Raw genomic sequence first — 19,083 nt, 5'->3', positions numbered from 1 at the left:
AGCGTTCCGTGCGCATGCGCACGGAACGCTCTTGCACTTTCGGGGGGATTTAAACATCCCCCCGAAATTTTTTTCTACTTTTAGCATTTTTGTGCACACGTGGGGACTGGCCCACGTGTGCACAAACCTCCCCCTCCCCCCCAAGTGCCCCCGGAGCGCTGATTTAGCGATCCGCACTCCGGGGGCAACTTGACTATTAGATATATAGATTTGTGCACACGTGGGGACTGGCCCACGTGTGCACAAACCTCCCCCTTCCCCCCAAGTGCCCCCGGAGCGCTGATTTAGCGATCCGCACTCCGGGGGCAACTTGACTATTAGACATATAGATAGTAACAAACACTGATCATGGGTTCCAATTCTGGACTAGCCTGAGGAAGGAACAGCTAGCATAACTGGGACAGCTTCCACTAGGAATCAAAGATCCCTTAATGATGGGATCTGGAGGTATATTTGGGAAAGAATATTCACATACACCCCAACCATTTCGGGTAACAGACTCCTGTGTAATGTCGTCTCCAAGTACAGTTCTCCCCCACAAACTATTTGTTTTATATTAGTTCAGTTTAGCTGTCATGACTCCCCCAACAATAATCTGGAAATTTTAACTGAGCTGAACTGCCAAGAATTCTTGGTTAGAGATGGCTACCCTCTCCTACTAGGGATGTCATTGTGTTGACTATGTTGGGCAGGTAAACATACCATATTTGATAGGTGCTATCACTAATGAGCTAAGCCTCAAATCTGTTTGCCCTGTTGCCATCCAAGTTGCCATCCTGTATGCCATTTGCACAGTAGGTGAGCCCATTTCTACTCCAAGGTAATAGATGGCTGAGTCAGATACATAAAGGATGTGTGTGTGTGGGGGGGCAGTTTGGTGTAGTGGTTAGGAGCACAGGCTCTAATCTGGGAGAACCGGGTTTGATTCCCCACTCCTCCACATGCAGCTGCTGGTGTGACCTTGGGTCAGTCACAAGTTCTCTCAGAGCTGTTCTCTCATGAGTAGTTCTTGAAAGAGCTCTCTCAGCCCCACCTACCTCACAGGGTGTCTGTTGTGAGGAGGGGAAGGGAAAGGAGATTGTAAACCACTCTGAGACTCCTTCCGGTAGTGAAGGGCAAGGTATAAATCCAATCTATTCTTCTTCTTTCATAAGGACATACAACAATGTGCATACACAAAATAACTTTGATAACAGAGACAGCACTAAATTGTATGGCTTTGTAAAAAACAACACTGTTTATTTATAATTTAGGGAGGGGGGCATGGCTCAGTGCTAGAGCACCTGCTCGGCATGCAAAAGGTCCCAAGTTTAATCCCTGGCACCCCCCATTTAAAGGATGAGGTAATGGGTGATGTGAAAGTCCTCAGCTTGTGACACTGGACAGCTGCTGCCAGTCTGCATAAACAATGCTGGCTTTGATGGACCAATGTTCTGATTCAGGATAAGGCAGCTTCAGGTATCCAGTTACTGGCTAGCTGATTTATACAACTGACTGCTGGAGCAGTATGCAGTAATGACAGGTCTGTTGGAGAGCTCTCACTGGACTGTGTCAGAATGCACATGCATTAAACTCTGCTGATGGCACTGTATTGTACTGTTCAAATATGTGAAAAATAAACTGATGAACAGGCTTGAGGGGCTCATGAGCAGTCAACCTGATCCATGAAAGAATCGGCATCCTGCTCACAACTGGAAACAGGACATGAGGCAAACCTGCAGATGTTCAATTCCTGTACAGAACTACAGTATCCTGAGAGGGAATGAGTTTTAAACAAACCAGTTTAAGTCTGAAATGCAGGCATGTCTCTGAAAAGCTATTTCCCCCAATCTAGCTCAGGAAACTGTGCACAGTGAAGCATAAAGATGTGACATGTTGGATGGGAACCATGTGTACGAATTGGTCAGCATGTGGCTCCTCTTATAAATCCAACAGTCGGAGCTACGTATGTGGAGTCTTCTCAAGGTTAGCAAGATTGTAGCCTTTTCGAAAGGGACATGTGCAGGTCTACCTGCTCTGTACATGCTCTTTTAGTCAGAGCAATATTGTGTACTCAGCCCAAGTTCATGTATGCTGAAATATGGCAATTTCAAACTGGAAATAAAAGAAGGTGCAGCATGGTGATGGTGCAGAAAATGACAATATTTCCACATGTATTTATTGAGAAATAGTAAAGATATACACATTTTTACAAGCTTCAATATTAATTTACATTTTCTTAAATAATGTTATCCCCAAACAAACTATGACTTACATTACATAGACCCTTGGCTTCAACAGTTCCACAAGGCTGCTATTGCTGGGAGTTCAAATGCAATATTGGCTCATGTCAGTTAATTTCCTCTCTATCACATTAATTCAAGCATCTAGACATGGCTCCAAAAAAAAAAAAAGAAGAAAAGAAAAAGGAAAGACATAACTTTGAAATGAAAACCATATCTAAAACTGTAGTGGGCACAGCCTATACTCCTTCAACCCATGGAAAGATTCAGATCAGGTTCTGCACTTCAACCTATTATTTCAGGAGCATTCAGTTCAACAGTTGATTTTGGACACATCCCCCTTACATGTACAGTCTGAAAATATATTGTTTTACAATTTATTGTTTTACTTCTTTCTATATGCTCAGAGTTTCACTACTAAAGAACCATTATATAATGGACCACCAGTATGGTGGACATGGCCCATCCTCTACCACTCACAGAAGCAGATGATGAAGAGCTTGCACATGTGCCCCTAGGAGGACCAGGCCACGTATGGACCTCTCACAGCATGAAATGCCTGGCACATGGTGAAGCTTGGGTTCTCAGCCACAGGCTAGTAGGGAAGAGAAAAGGAAGGAGGAGAGCTCCATTGAGCCCTAGACGATAGATCATGCCATACATTTTTGTGCACAATCTGCATATATTGCATTTTTTTCCAAATTTTATCTTAGTGGTTTACTGAATTGAATCAATCTATCCCTTATTTCTTAGTATTTACATCAGATCCAATTGTGCTGTACTTCTGTATGCCGAGCACAATATTCAAAGTGCTTAATATTTAAGTGCTGTTTCCATTTATACTGGTGCATCAACTGCAAAGGCACAATGTTTACTCTTTTAATTGCACAGTGCTTCTAAATATGGAATATGTTGTTCTTCCATGTGGGAAGATAAGTATGACAGGGGAGAGTGCGTGCAAAATCCAAATGACCAAATTTCAACTTGCACAAAACCATAGTTTGATTTATCTTAAATTCTGAATTAGGTATCAATGTGTGAAGCATCCTCATCCGCCCCTGTCTGAGAAATTTCACTAAATGGCAGTTCTTTTAAATTCTCTCCGTTATCTCATAATTCCCTTTTAAATTCTGATAAAATTCTTGAAGACATTCACCTAAACAGGACTCTCAAAATTTGTCTCAAATTTTGCTTTAGACGAAATTCAGTGTTCATTAATAGCAACCCCATTTTTCATGCAGATGTTGTCACTTGGTAGCTCAGTTTGACACAGTTTATTTCTGTATCTAGAAGTTTGGCAATTTTTGATCCCTTGGTATTTCTACAGCTATGAGATACAGAGATAAATATGAAATGTTGTGAACCAGAATATTAATAGAACAGCATACAAGAGACCCGGTGAAGAACAACCCTATATCACTCTGCTGTTGGGGACTGCAATACAGAACATATTATTAGGGACCCTATATCACTCTGCTGCGTGTGAATGACTTTAGGCTGATAACATAAAGACCCAATAATGACATTTTGTTGTTTTCTCAAATTAAGGTTGTTTTCATATTCTGCGTGTCATATACTGCTGACAAATGCAAACAGAATTTTTTTTCCAATTAATAAATTTCAATTGGATTTTTTAAAGGTTAAAGAAAAATGTGCGTAAGAAAGAAGTCTACATTTGCAGCTACATTTGACAAGACAGAGTATTTAAGTATACTATACATTATTGGAAGACTGCACTTAAGAGATACTTTGTTCAGATCACAGACTAATTGTCCTTATAGGCACCCCAGGAACATATGTTTTTCCATGTCCAATAGACAACAACAAACTTTGTTATGTTAGCGATCTGAAATTATGATTTAAATATTTCTTTCTGGTACTATGATTAGTGTTCAACAGGGAAAAAACAATCAGCAACACTGGGCCACTCTGAGGCAAAGTCATTTTTTTAATCTTTGGAGAGATTCAATGAATATTCACTGCATTCATGAAGAAGCACTTATCCCCCCTTCTGCTGGTTGTGAATTTTGTTAATGTGGGACATAATGCAGCTGAGGAAATCAATGAAACTGCAGCAAGTTTAGGTTTTTAATTTTCATTATTGAGCAGTTAGTGTGAAATATATGTCTTAACTGAATGCCAACTGCTCTGTCCTCTTTTGCTGCCCCCTCGGGAGAAAACGTACCTTGTTCTGGGTTCCTTAGTAACTCTTACATTTGTGTGTTTATCTAAGAATCTTACTAACTGGAGAACAGGAATGCATTACTTTTCACAGTACAGGCGAAACAGATTGTTTTTTTAAGACAAAACTGCATATGCGCCTCTTCATCTCTGAGGCTATAAAACTCATTGCTTTCTCAACCTCTTTTGAGTAACAATATACTGTCAACCACACCCTAGGACTGCACATGTGTCAACACGTATTATTGTTTAGCTGCAAAAACCTGTTGAAGAAATGTCATCTTTGAGATAGATTAAGGCATTGGAACCATAAAGTAGAAAATAAGGTGGGTAGGGAAGGGTATATAACCCTCCGTCCTTTTCTTGACCTGGTACACTACAGGAAGAAATGCAAAAACGATTTATCACAATGAAATATACTAGTTCTGTGCTAGCATTTTCTACACAATTTCACTTCTTTTTGCTCCAACAAACTGGAATTTCAAAACAAAACAAAACAACAGCAACCTAAAATCCAAAGGCATGATCCACCACTCCATTAATGCAGCTGCACCCATTTGAGAGGATAAGCATAGGGGTCAATGGAGTTCTCATCTTCCCCACTTCTCTCCTGATGACCATCTGCCATGCATGCATACCATACTGTAACATTACTTGCAACAGGAAACCCCATGCACACCTCCCATATAGCTATTCAGCCTCATGTCTCTCCTTCACAGGGCACAGCCCCAGTTCTGTATCTCTACAGTAGAGGGTAATTTGTGCACAGGAGCCTGGAAACGAAGAGACGGAGTCGCTGTATGAGTGCACAATGACCTTTCATTGCAGGTAGTAGCCTACAGTAGCACACATACCCCTAGTAGGAACAATTTGCAGATAAGGGCTCTGTATGTGAGTGGACCAGATGACTGGATAAATAGAATGAATATACACACAGGTCCAATGTTGCAAGTACTTGCTAGCAGACTGTCATGATGTGAGATTAACAGCTAGCTAGGAGAGGAAGGAAAGAGAGCTCCATTGTAATCCCATACTAGTCTCCTCCTGCAGGCTAACTACTTATATCACATTATTCCTTTTCTTGCTTCCCAACACTGAGCACTATTACTTGGGTTATCTGGGGCTCCTCTTGACACCATCTAGAATGGGGCTAGAATTCCCCTTACCTTTCTGAATTAGTTTTATTGATTTTTCCTGTTTACTGGTTAACTTATTGCCTATTAAATATGTTAAAACATGATTTGATAATAAGTAAATGGCAAGTAGTCTACAGCTTTTAAAACACTCTTCATAAAATGAATCGTGTTGCTGTGCAAATAATCCATAAATATGGCTCTTGATTTTTAAAGGTGAGACTGGATAAGAGGTTCTCAAGAAATAAGCCATTTTGATTTTTCCCGTACTGTGCCCAGTATCATTTCAGCATCCTGATATTCTCTTAAATTACATCCTACATTCAGTGGAATTATTAAGAAACTAAAGGAAAACACAAGATTTCAATTTTCAATTATACTTTTTTTCTTACTGTGACAAATATTTAAGTGCTTTGGATGCAAGCACTGCTTTTTGATTGTTTGAATTTGAAATTTGGTCATGTCAAAAACTATAACAAAGATTTATTTTATCTACATTGCTTTAAACCAATGTTACATTGTAACACACAAAGATCTTGTCTTTTAAGGCACAACACATCATTATGCACATTCTGTTTGCCAAATGTATAAAAGAGACAATAATTATTATATACCCTCCCATACCACCCACCCCCCAAATTAAACAAATTGCATCCACTTTCGAAGTCAGCTGCTAATTAAAGTCACAGTAAATTATTTTCATCAATAATTTACAGATATTACAGATCTAGACAGGATTGTCATTGTACAGTCTGAGTGCATTCCAATTCAGATTTTCTGGGTTAGGTAGACTAAAGTTTGATTCAAACCTCAGTGCTGAGAATATATCTCATAGTGAGGAATGTTTTGATACCACCCTTGTTGATCAGAAAATGCATATAATTGCTTTCCCACTTGGAGTCCATTGCAAAAAGCTGTTCACTCTGGCTAGGGCTCATTTGGTGTGTACCAGCAACCTCCTTTCATTGTTTTTTAATCACCAGAAATGTTGCTTATATAAGACCATATAAAGCATCCTTGTGTAGAATTAATGTTGTAATTCCATTCAGTGATCTGGATTCTTCATTTTGGAATTTTTGTTCCAAATATTTCTTTTCCTTCTTAAGACCATACATATGTGTAAAGCCAGAGGCATTGGATCACACATAAAAAAATCAGTGTACTTTGAAATATAAAAACGAAGTTGTCAGTTATGTGACAGTTACAAATACTCTAATTCCAGCGCTTGGTGTAGAGCCAGCAGGTCCGAGTGACTAGATATCCTCCAGAAAGGCATATTATGCTGTTTTTGTCAAGGGGGTGAGAAAAGAAAGTGGAGAGAAATGAAACAATATACATGATACACAGTTAAATTTGCTGTTTATATACTTCAGCTAAGTATCATAGATTTATATGATTATTTCTTAAGAAGCAGACAAAAATTCAAACCAAAATAGATCTGGACTCAAATTTTACAGCAACGTGCTCAAGTAAATTTTGTTTATTTTGTATTGAGGGTGGAATAATGAAAACAATTGCTGTTATTTTTATGAGGCAGTCACTAATAGCAATTTACAAAGTGAAAATTTCCGGTGTATTTTTAAGCTCATCTATAGCAATGGGCACAAACTGGCTCATGATTGTGATGAATTTTGTCTGGTTCATGGTTCATGAACTTAAGTTTGTGGAGGTCAACTGGCACAAACTCTCCACAAACTTCCAAGCAGTTTGTGGAGGTTTGTGCTAGTTCATTAATGGATACGTTTCCAGACAGACTGTCTACACTCAAACAAAATACTTACCAAACTTCAAAGCAACAGAGGGTGGCAGCGGAATTATCTGGCGTTGGACACTCTTGTCCCTTTCAAACTAGTCATGTTAGTTTCAAGAGGGTCCCCCCCCCACCTTTGCCAGCATTCCTTTGTGTTCCCTTCCTATTTTCTTGCATACAGCTTGCAAAATCCGCTCCCTACCCTCCCCCCCGTTTGAGATCAGTCCTTTTAAGCTTGCTGGGTCACAGTGGCACCAGGTTCTGCTGGGCATTGTGTACACTGAACTGGTTGTGCTGGGCTTAGAAAAACTCCCCCCCTTCAGTTTGTACTGCACTCCCCCCCTTCAGTTTGTACTGCACTCCCCCCCTTCAGTTTGTACTGCACTCCCCCCCTTCAGTTTGTACTGCACTCCCCCCCTTCAGTTTGTACTGCACTCCCCCCCTTCAGTTTGTACTGCACTCCCCCCCTTCAGTTTGTACTGCACTCCCCCCCTTCAGTTTGTACTGCAGGGATTCTCTGGTTTGACATTAGTCCTCTTTTACTTACATTGCTACAGTGGTTCTTCTGGCCATTCTGTGAACTGAACTGGTTGTGTTGGACTTGCACCCCTCCCCCCTGCTTGGAACATGATTCTGTACTTCACATCAGTCTTGTTGAGCTGACATTGCCACAAATGCACTGGGTTCTGCTGGGCTTGCACCCCCCCTTGCTTGGAGTGTGATTCTATGCTAGACATCAGGCTTGCTGAGTTTGCACTGCCACAATGGCGCTGGATTCTGCTGGGCTTGCAAAAATGCCCCACCACCACCACCTTCAGTTTCTACTGCAGAGATTCTCTAGGACTTTAATTCTGTTCTGCTGCGCTTCTATTGCCCTTGCTTTTTTTTTGCTGTTTTTCCCCTCTACTGGAAACAATGGAGGATGAGGGCACCTTCTTTTGGGGGCCATAATTCGGACCCAGTAAATCAAATCTTCCCCAAACTTGAAGGCCGGGTAGAGGAGAGTCAGCCAGAGATCCCCAGTGAGTTTGGTGTCTCTAGCACACCGGGGGGGGGAGAGGCATTCTACCACATCACGAACTGGGCACACCACAAACCATCATGAACCACATTTTCCCAGTTTGGGAAAAAATATAGAGAAAATTGCTGCAGGAAGCTTCAATAGGTTCTAGCAGATTCAGCTTATAGAATATCTTAACAATAAATGTTAACAAGCCAATAGATGACCACCTAGTGAATCTGTTTTTGCACTTCCATTTAACGCTTGAACAAAAATGGAAATGTCCAGTGCAAGTGATGCATTCACATTGGAGCCCACTCTTTTTCCACTGGAAGAGATGTAAAGGTGTGGATATGCTTGCTGGTGCTTGTTATGTTGGAGCAGACCATCAGAAGCCATCAGAGCTATGTTTCTCATCAACTACTATATTCAGATTTTGATTTCATCACACAGTATGTACCGCACCAGTGAAAAAATGACTTTTATGAGATCAACACCCTTTTGTATGAATGTTAACAGGGTCACCTGTAATTTAAAACTTTTACAGTCAGTTCAGATCTATTTTGCATTAATTTATTCTTCCAAATCTGTTCATGCAAGTAACTGGTACAGTTAGAGGAAAGCATGCCAACTGTAAAGTACAGAAACCAACCACCTGGTTTTCTGAGCAGACTATGACACTCCCAGCACCTGTACTGTATCTATTAAAAGCAACCATTTGGAACCTGCATTTTTAAAAAGCTGCTGAACAGCAAAGGCAGCAGTTACAATCTGATATTAAAAAGAGATAAAGTTCTTAGCATTCCAAAATTGGAATTGGAAGGAAAATTGTTTTGGATATTTTGGGTCAGCATCTGAAATGCTTTTAACAAAATATATGCTTTCTCCACATTGCTGATTATTCTTCTGAAATGGGGAATGTGTTGGAGTTTTAAAAAAAGATTTCAAGCTAATTTGCTACTAGTTCTCTTTAAGGACATTGATTACTCGGCTATTACAAGTTCCCTACAATTGTTTCAAATACACAACACAGAGTTCCTTGTAGTGCTCTGGGTATGTTCAGATGCGCCGTTTGATCTGGTGTCATGACTGTTCAACAACCGATTTTATATGCATGATCACACAGTCAAAATCTGCCTCCTGTCCCAATCCTGATCAAAACCCCTTTAACCTGGAGTATTTTGTTACTTGGTTATTTGGTTTCTCAGTTCTCCCGTTTAAAGTTGCATTTCCCCCCTGTGTGATTGCTCCTCCGGTGTCAAGCCACTTCCGGTTTAAACCCCCTCCCCACTTAAAAGCTGCCTGAGGCTTCCGCTTTTCACCTGCCATTTTTTTAATGTATTGGCGGTATGCGCATAAGCGGAGCTCCGCTTCCGTGTTTATAAAACCAACATTTAATCGTTCACTCGTTTTAGTGTTTAGATGAGTTCGGGATCTCACAGAGGCCATTTTTGGGTCAAAAATTTAAAGGAAAGTTTTTTGTTAGAGGGGTTGGATTGAAGTGGAAATAATACCTAGGAAGCACAGGTATCTGTCTTGTGCCGGAACTCATTTCACATATTCACCTCAGGGCATACTTTTGGTGGGAAAGTGTGTAGTGGCATGTCAGTAGTGTAGATGCTGGGAAGCGATGTGACTACGCGGTGAGGGAAGGGTGATCGCAATTATCCAGATCAAAAATAATCGCGTCAGAACTGGACCAGTTTATACCGCTCTCAGCATGCCGTCTGAACGCACCCTGTGTATCAAATGCAAACTATGGCACATAAATTTAATGATCCTTTAGGGATACAGTAGCTTCACTGTGCATATGAGTCTCTTTGCTGATAAAACCTTCTGTATTTGGTGCACTGGAGTAGAGTGGAAGCTTTGTGCATGTAAATGGACTTAAAACTGCACCTTATCATGGAAATGAAACCATTTTTTTTGTAACTAGCCTCTTCAAATAAATTTTATAAGTTTTGCTTCATGATGGCTGACTTTTTACATGCTTCACTTTGGTTTTCAACATTTATTCAAGAAATTTCACTAGATCCTCTTATTTGATCACCTCTGTCATATCTACCCTGAAGACTTCATTCATTTGAAGTCACTTAGCTCTTTGAAGATCTATCATCAATACACTTTGGATTTACCTGTGTATCCTACTACTCATCATAAAGTATATGCTAGAATCCAAATGGTTTAATGTAGGCCTTATATTTTTTTGGCTTTCGGCATCTATCAATTCTAATTATTTGCCAATGTGCCATACTAACAAAAATGCAAACAGCAAAGCTTGCATCAATATCTACGTATCACACCAACATTTCATGAGACAGGTTACCTTTTTTGCTGCCTGTTCTTCTTCTACACCATCCCCAATTACAACATACACTACTTTTCTGCCAAACCTTTGCATTATTCGTTCAAAGCAACTTTCTTTTCCTGGAAGATAAATAAGATAAACAGTTCAGAGAGAAGTTACCTGATTAGCTGCATGCTCCTCATCTCGGCCATCTCCAATCACAACATAAGTTATGTTAGTGCCAAACCTGGACACTATACGCTCAAAACAGCTTTCTTTGCCTGAAAAACAATGCACTACTTATTTGAGCTATCAAAATAGGTATCACAAAGAACTGCAAAGGGCTGAGAAAGTACTACAAAGGGCCATGGCAATCCAAACACTAAGTTTATGCAGCATGTGGCTTCCCCAAAAAAAAACAAAAAAAAAAAACTGAGGAAAGGAGGTTGAATTGTTTGAACTTGACTAAACAGTTTTATTGGTACATATCTTTCAGATATTGATGAAAAATTCTAAATTACTAACGTTTGGTACAGTAAGCCCTATCCAGGTAAAGATTAAATGAGGTAATACTAGATATTAGCAATGTATTAGTGCTATCCATCTGTAATATATTGATCTCCATATAATGATGAGGTTGTGTGTAAATCCTGATGCAGAGGAAACTAACCTTTTTAATGTGTCAGAAGTTTGTGCTCAAGATCTGATTAGAAAAGAGGCAAAAAGCATGTTCCAAAGGCAGGGCATTCAGAAAGGAAAATTTGTTCACTTACTGTGAACTTCCATCCTGGATACCTAGGATGAGCTATTTACACAGTCTAGGAAGTAAAACTCATGTAGATCGTTCCACTGAAGGAGATACCACTGTTGCCACAAATACTATGGTGACTGCCCTGAGTCTTGCTGATGTGCTGCAAGTAAGAGTCAGAGTCCCCTTTTCATCCCTGTGCTCCTGAGAGGTAAGAATCCCCACCTAAAAATACAGAGAGATCCATGCACCTGGCATTCATCCTGGATTATGTTCAATTCCCAAGTCCCCAGAACTGGGAGAATCTAAGAATGTTCCCATGGTCAAGCATCCACATTACTGCAGCACCTCAGCCACAGTTGGTTTTTGAAAATGCAGGTGAGTTCATGCACATACAGGCAAAAACTCCAAAAGCCCCACCCCAGCAGTGGAAATAGATCTGCAGGTTCAGACTGCCAATCCATTCTGTGTGCACTCCCCCATGTGCAGGGAACTGAAAACACCACTTGTGATGTGGTGCCTTTTTAACCTGGCTGCAAGTCATCCTACAACGGGGCAAGTATGCCTGGGGCAAGTATGCCTGACAGATATGGCTGTGTGACTGCACCCATTTAATCTGGAGGGGAGGGGTTGGGCCAAACTGCTCATGCGATCACACCCAAGCTCAGCACAGGGCTTTTTTGGTGCCCCTAAAAGTTCAGCATCCTAAGCAACTGCCTAGATTGCCTATATAGTCAGCTCTGTCATGGGAAGAGATGAAGAACAAGCGAAGCACTGGTCCATGAAATGTTATTTTATGTTGCATAAACTGCACAGGCCCCGTGCTTGCTGTGACTATGACTGTGTGTGTTAATGCTCTATAGGGAAACCAAGTTAACGAGTGTATATCTCACCTCCCTATTCCTAGAAATACTGTACAGGTGCCACTGGACACTGCTGGATAAGTCCTGCAGCAAGTCCTCTATTCATTAGGGGACATGGCAGCGGAAGACTCCCTTTGTCCCAGAGCACCTCTGCAAGGCCATTCTTTTACACAATCCACCCGGCCAAAAAAGGGAAGGGAGTTTCCCTCTGTGAGGCCAGCAACTGTGGCATCGCTTCATCTGTAAACATTACTCAAACTCCAGGCAGGAGCAGGGAGGGGGGCGTGCATGATCATGAAGCCTTTGTCCAGGAGCACTTGTCAACACTACATTCCCACTGGACAGTGGAGAGCAGCTAGCTCCAAGAGTCCTTCATCCATATGATTCTGCCAATCATAGCAGGGAGGGAAGCAAACCTCAGCAAAGCCTATTAAGTGAGAGCATTTTGTAGATAAAAGCAGCTTAGGTGAGGAAGGAAGCTCACATGCGTGAGGACTTTGCCTGAAAAGTGAGACTTGAGCCCCTGACAGGAAAAGAGAAAAGGCGGTGTGTGGGGAGTTGTCTTGCTTACAAAAAGGGCAGTCTATGACCTACTATCTACTAACCAGCCAGGGCCAGTGAGGATTGTTGAGGGAGGCAGAACTGCTGAGAGTCCCCATGGGCCCCCGGACAAAGATTCTGTGTGGGCCCATGATACAACGCAGATTCAAACCAAATATCATAACAAAACAAATCACTTGGCTGGCTGTTATCATGCATCTATAATAATAAAAGGATCTTCATGTCCATCTCTTTGTCCGTTTGTGGCAGGCATAACTCACCAGAAAATAAAACTAGGAATCTCAAAATTGTCCACCTGCTTCAGGATGATTGTAGGAGTTCCAGGACCAAAAATATGAAAGCAACTATGAGTAAGGCCCGTTGTGGGAAGAAATACAATGAGCTCTAGAAGGAAGCTCCAGGTGAGTGTCTCGACTTTGGCTGGTGGGGCGGCAGAGGGAAGGGGAAAATAGAGGGAGGCAAGCCATGTTTATTTCCTTCTGCTTAGCTGTAAGGCAGAGCTGTCTCAAGTCATTTTGCTGCCCCAAGTGGGTAGTATGGGAGGACAGCCTCATGGTAACAGGTATGGTTCCCTCACTTATGTTGATTTGTGGTTATGCAGTGGCAGCTAAGGTAGAAAAGCACTTCCTCCTCTGCCAGAGTCCATTGCCCAAAGCAGCCATTTTCTCCAGGAGAACTGATCTTGGAGATCTCCAGGTGCTGCCTGGAGGCTGGCAATACTAAGGGGAGGGCCAGACCTGTAGATTTGATGGGTAGCACCTGGGGAGGGCAGGGTTTGGGGTGCAGAGGGACCTCAGCAGGGTATAATACCATAGAGTCCATTGCCCAAAGCAGCCATTTTCTCCAGGAGAACTGATCTTGGAGATCTCCAGGTGCTGCCTGGAGGCTGGCAATACTAAGGGGAGGGCCAGACCTGTAGATTTGATGGGTAGCACCTGGGGAGGGCAGGGTTTGGGGTGCAGAGGGACCTCAGCAGGGTATAATACCATAGAGTCCATTGCCCAAAGCAGCCATTCTCTCCAAGATAACTGATCTTGGAGATCTCCAGGTGCTGCCTGGAGGCTGGCAACACTAAGGGGAGGGCCAGACCTGTAGATTTGAGGGGTAGAGCCTGGGGAGGGCAGGGTTTGGGGTGTGGAGGAACCTCAGCAGGGTATAATTCCATAGAGTCCACTGTTCAAAGCAGCCATTTTCTCCAGGAGAACTGATCTTGCCCAAAGCAGCCATTGTAATAGCTGGGAAATTTTCTGTAGGGGTACTGATGTGCTGTGGCTGGGGAACACGGTAATTTCTGGGAGATCTCCAGTCTCAACAGGGAGATTGACAGCTCCAGTGTCCATTTAAGGGAAGATTGGGATATGTATTTTGGCAACTCCAGTGACCGTTTAAGGGAAAATTGGGATTTGTATTTTACCTCAGGACACATTCAATGACTCCCAACAACAACAGCAAAATGTTTAGAATATTAGAGGCAAAGGCCAATCAGGCCGCATATGCAAATGACCTCTGTGGCTATTGGGGGGAGAGGAACAGCAAACTGTTTAGAATATTGGAGGCGAGACTCAGGCAATGCAGGCAGTGGACAGGGATAGATTCTGAGTGACAGGTTAGGGAGCCGAAGGCTGTGGGAGCGTGTGGAACGTTCAGAAAAGAGTCACACCGAAAGATAATTATATATAAGGAGAGACTGGAATATCTTGGTCCATATTGTCTCTGGACTGCCTCCCGCCCATACATGCTATTTGCAATGGAAGCTAATCTTTGTAGCGGTTAAAATGTCAGACTAGGATCTGGGGAACACAGATTCAAATCCTTACTCTTCCATGGAAGCTTGCTGGGTGCCCTTGGGTCTGTCACACACACTCAGCCTAACCTACCTCACAGGGTTGTTGTGGGGATAAAATGGAGGAGAGGAGAATGATGTAAGCCATTTTTTGGGGGGAAGAGAAATTAACTGTACAGATAGATGAATGGCAGACCATGAAAGGAAGAGAGTAAAACAATGTGGGAAAAGATAACAAAATTTTGGTTTTAACATACATACATGTATGTATGTTTGTTTATTTGTTTTTCTTTTTGTTTGTTTGATATAAATTTTTTTTTTACAAAAACAACAAAATTTTGGTTTTTATTTTGCTATTACATACTAACAGAGCTGCCCCTTGCCCTGACCTGGATAGCCCAGGCAAACCCGATCTCATCAGTTCTTGGAAGCTAAGCAGGGTAGACTCTGCCAAGTACTTGGGTGTGAGAACTCCTTGAAATACCAAAGGTGGGATGCGGGGGCAGGCTTTATTCTGCCACCTCTCTGAATATCCTCCACGCCCCCAGTAGGGGTCAGTCACCAGAGGTCGCTATGACTTCCAGGTGCACACACAGTCACATGCGCGCGCGCACACACACACAAACAGGGCTGCCCCTTTGAAGATCTGGTTGTGCAGAAGCTTGGTGGAACTAAAGGAAAAAAACAAACCACAGGCTGGTGGAGATAATGGCCTTGTTAGAAGTCTGCATCCTGGCAAGGACTCACTGTAGCTTATCCTGGCTGGTCTTGCCTTGCGCCATTGCTGGCTTGGCTGATGGGTTTAGCAGATCTGATTAGCAAACAGTTTTCCTCAGCCCCCTAGCAAACTTTGTTAAAAGACCCCACCAGCAAACTCTGCCTTCCTTGTGCCCCTCGTGGCTGCATTAGAAAAAAATATTAAATATGTTCTGTGAATGCAGCACGATACTGGCTTCAGGGGCCCTCTAGCCAACTTGACCCCCCTGAATTTTGTCTCCTTATTCCCCCCCCCGGCAGCCCTGGAGGGAAGCCCTTCCTCTCTGCTCACCAAAAGCCAAACAATCTTGCCTGTGACCAGAGGAGGTGCTTTCCCAGAAGTTGATACTGCTGCACCCTGCCACCGGAGAACAGTGCAGATACATGTCAGAGGGACTTGAGATGAAATTCATATTGATTGTCATAGACATATTCCAATACCACCTATCCATTAGTGCAGCCTTTCCCACACTAACATTTCTACAGCTGTCATGAACACAAAGTGTTCTTTACTAGAAGCTCTGGATACTTTTAACTTCAAGATTTCTGATGCTCGCAACTCCAATGAAGTCTGAACCAAACTTCAGACACTAATTTCTATAGAAGGAATTTGCTAAGTGAAAATACCAAAGAATTCCTGTAATCTGCCACAGTGTTCATCAAATGTGGTAATTGTTATGTATGGAAAACTATGTTAAGGTTGAGTCTGAATCATGATTGTAAATAGACCAATCAGAGCTGTGTAATGTTCAGGAGGGAAGCACTCTGATTGGACTTTATCTGTAAATAGTTATTGGTTGTTAGCTGACATGTGGGCGTGGCCTCCCAAGCCTGGACTGTTTAAAAGAGAGCCTGTTGCTCTATGTTTTTGTCTCGTTCTTGTTCTCGTTCTGATTTCTTCTTCTTCTTTTTTTTCAATAATCTATTTATTAAGTTTTCAAACACATGAACATACCCATATCATTAAATACATCACAAAAATCATCAGTACTTTGACATACATAATTGCAAATTCATTACATTTCATATTCTTTCCTCCTATTTCTATCATTCATAAACTAATTCGTTTTACTGATAAAGCTGATTCACTGTTCACTAGCTGTGTTGAGTCTCGTACTTAACAGTAATTATGTCCATTACCAATTAATTTTAGCCCTCTGACTCTTCATACATGAGCCGCCCATGGCTGGGAGAGCAGGGTATAAATGTAATAAATATATAAATAGATACATACATATTTCTGACAATTTATAGCCCAACCTATAGTCTTCTATTATCAGGGCAAAATGGGTTTCAAACCCAACCACAAAAAAATACAAACTTTAAAAGGCTAATTTTCTTACCTATTTTGGTTGCACTGTAAATATTTTCAATAGGAAAACACCCTCCCAGACTATACAGCAGGACTTTTGCAAGGGCTGGTATAAGCTGGGTTGTTGTTACCAAGACGTTTACACAGTTACTCCTATAAGGAAAAACAGATAAAATATTTCTTTAAAACAAATTTGCTATGTGCATGACATTATTTATTAATCCAAATCTCATCCATCAGTAATATATGTGATTTGAAATAAAATCTTAATCCAATTCTAAATATTGCTTCAGGTTCCTCCACCATCACTGTGGGAGCTACACACACACAGGCTGCAGTCATGTATACTCTAAAAAACCCACTTTCAACCCACTTTCAGTGCACTTTCCAACTGGATTTTACTGTGTGAACTGGCAAAATACAGTTGGAAAGTGGATTGAAAGTGGATTATTTAGTGTGTGTGACCGCAGCCACACTGGCTATATGGACTCCATCCTCAGGCCTTATGCAATTGGCACTCTCAACTGACTTCCTGAAGAAACTTCAGTGTATCTTCAGAAAAACACTGTCTTAGCAATTATGGATGTAGATGCCAACATCCCCCCCAAAGTCAAGCTACAAGTAGGAGGACCAGGTCTCCTGCTATTATGGGAGACATTCTGCCCTGAACCCCTGGGTGTCTACCACCACTCTATTGACTATATTGACTCTGTGGTCTACACAGAGTTTGGGTAGAATCCTAGACTATCACATCAACTTGATGATGTCACTTTGGGATCTGTGCCAGTAGTAACACCATGTCATTGCCACAGCACCTATTTCTTTCCTGTTTGCATGTCCCTGCACCCTAACTTTCCCACCAGTTGCCTAGCTGACATCGAGAGCACTCTCCCCAAAAATACTGCAGCAAAACTATTTACCAAACTTTGCTTATTTGTCCTCACCCACAACTACTTTGAATTTTATAACAGTCTTTATTTTCATGGGTAGCTTAAAACAATGCTTCTTCAACTCTTGTCCTATACCTAAAATTTATTGATGAGATTTTCATCATCTGCACATGTGAAATGGAAGCTCGAGAGTTCCCACTGGGACACCAGCAATTTCCACCCAACATCAGCCTCACCACAGACCAATCCACACAACAAATACAGTTCACAGATATCTATGTAATGGATACAAAAGCACCACCTTACACTGAAAACCCACTAACTGTCAAACATACTTGTCTGCTTCTAGCTACCACCAGTGCATATAAAGCAGTTCATAGCCTAGAGTCAAGGACTGAGTTACAATTGCATTTGTTGCAGTCTCTCAGACAGGGACTTGGACTTTCACCTGGAGAATTTACAAAAAGCATGTTTTGGATTATAATACCCATCCAGCAAAATAAAGCAGCAGAGCAATAAAGCAATCTAGCATTAATAGAGTCCACTGGCTTGGCTCTTGCAGTAAATCTTCACCAATAAAAGGCATTTCTACCAATGAAACAGTTCTTGCCTCTTCCTCCCTCTGCAGCCCGAAATGCTCCTGAAATGCTGTTCTTGGAGAACAGGGGAACCCCAGGAACAGCATGGAGGGTGAGTGGGAAGTCTGCAGTGTGTGTGTGTGGGGGGGGGAATCAGTAAAGAATTCCATTCTTTTTATTAGTAGAAATTTAGGGTGGAACTCAAGCCAATAGTTTAATAATTTTCAAAAAAAATCTTGGGAGTGGTGGCATAAATGGTATTCTGCATGTATAAAATAAAAACAGATATTTGTTGTTTTTTAAAGGCCTAAGCCAAGGTAGAAGAAGCAGCAGCAGCAGAGGAAGAGATTGGATTTATACCCCGCCCTTCACTACCCGAAGGAGTCTCAGAGCGGCTCAAAAACTCTTTTCCTGTCCTCTCCCCACAACAGACACCCTGTGAGGTAGGTGGGGCTAAGCCCTCTCTCTCGAGGACTGCCCTTGTGAGAACAGCTCTGAAAGAATTTATGACTGACCCAAGGTCACACCAGCAGCTGCATGTGGAGGAGTGGGGAATCAAACCTGGTTCTCCCAGATAAGAGTCCACACTTTTTACCACTACACAGAACTGGCTCAGGTACTTGTACTCCTTATGTCTGATGGAGGAGGTAGAAAAATATATACAGGATGTAGTCTTCAACAAGAAAAGGACTACATGCTACACGGAAATCCAGTCAGACTCACTTTAATTTGGTTAGGCCCAAAGCTAGTCTCTTAAATTAAAAAATCCCTGCCTCTTCCACATCAAGTTTGCATTGTTCTGAAGGCTATTTTGTTGTACATCAATCAATCATCCACTCACCGTGTGCTAATAATTGATAATGATTTAAGTGCATTTGTCAGCCAGGAGTCAGTGAGGGCTTCAATCTCTGCTCTTAACTGTAGCCATGCATCCCTTTTTGTAGGGACAAGAAGTCCTGATACAAAAAAAGAAAAGGAAAATAAGTGTTTTTAAAAATGCATTCTCCTCTAGCAGGAAT

General features: G+C 41.8%; 1 protein-coding gene across 1 annotated transcript in view; it reads right to left on the bottom strand.

Annotated features, from left to right (window-relative positions):
* Positions 1 to 6,677: 6,677 nt before the first annotated feature.
* Positions 6,678 to 19,083, bottom strand: part of LOC107110185 (eyes absent homolog 4-like) — a 232,426-nt gene continuing 220,020 nt past the window's right edge. Inside the window, exons 17-20 of the mRNA XM_015410923.1 lie at positions 18,906 to 19,020; positions 16,628 to 16,749; positions 10,613 to 10,713; positions 6,678 to 6,818 (exon numbers count right to left, since the gene is read on the bottom strand). Coding sequence (XP_015266409.1) covers positions 6,738 to 6,818; positions 10,613 to 10,713; positions 16,628 to 16,749; positions 18,906 to 19,020 — 419 coding nt within the window. The 3' untranslated portion in view covers positions 6,678 to 6,737. The remainder of the gene's footprint in view (positions 6,819 to 10,612; positions 10,714 to 16,627; positions 16,750 to 18,905; positions 19,021 to 19,083) is intronic.

This window comes from Gekko japonicus, unplaced genomic scaffold (genome assembly GCF_001447785.1).
Source record: "Gekko japonicus isolate JY-2015 unplaced genomic scaffold, Gekko_japonicus_V1.1 scaffold192, whole genome shotgun sequence".
NCBI classification, from domain to species: domain Eukaryota; kingdom Metazoa; phylum Chordata; class Lepidosauria; order Squamata; family Gekkonidae; genus Gekko; species Gekko japonicus.
The sequence above is the reverse complement of the archived record's forward strand: the minus strand, read 5'-3'. Positions and strand labels throughout refer to the sequence as shown.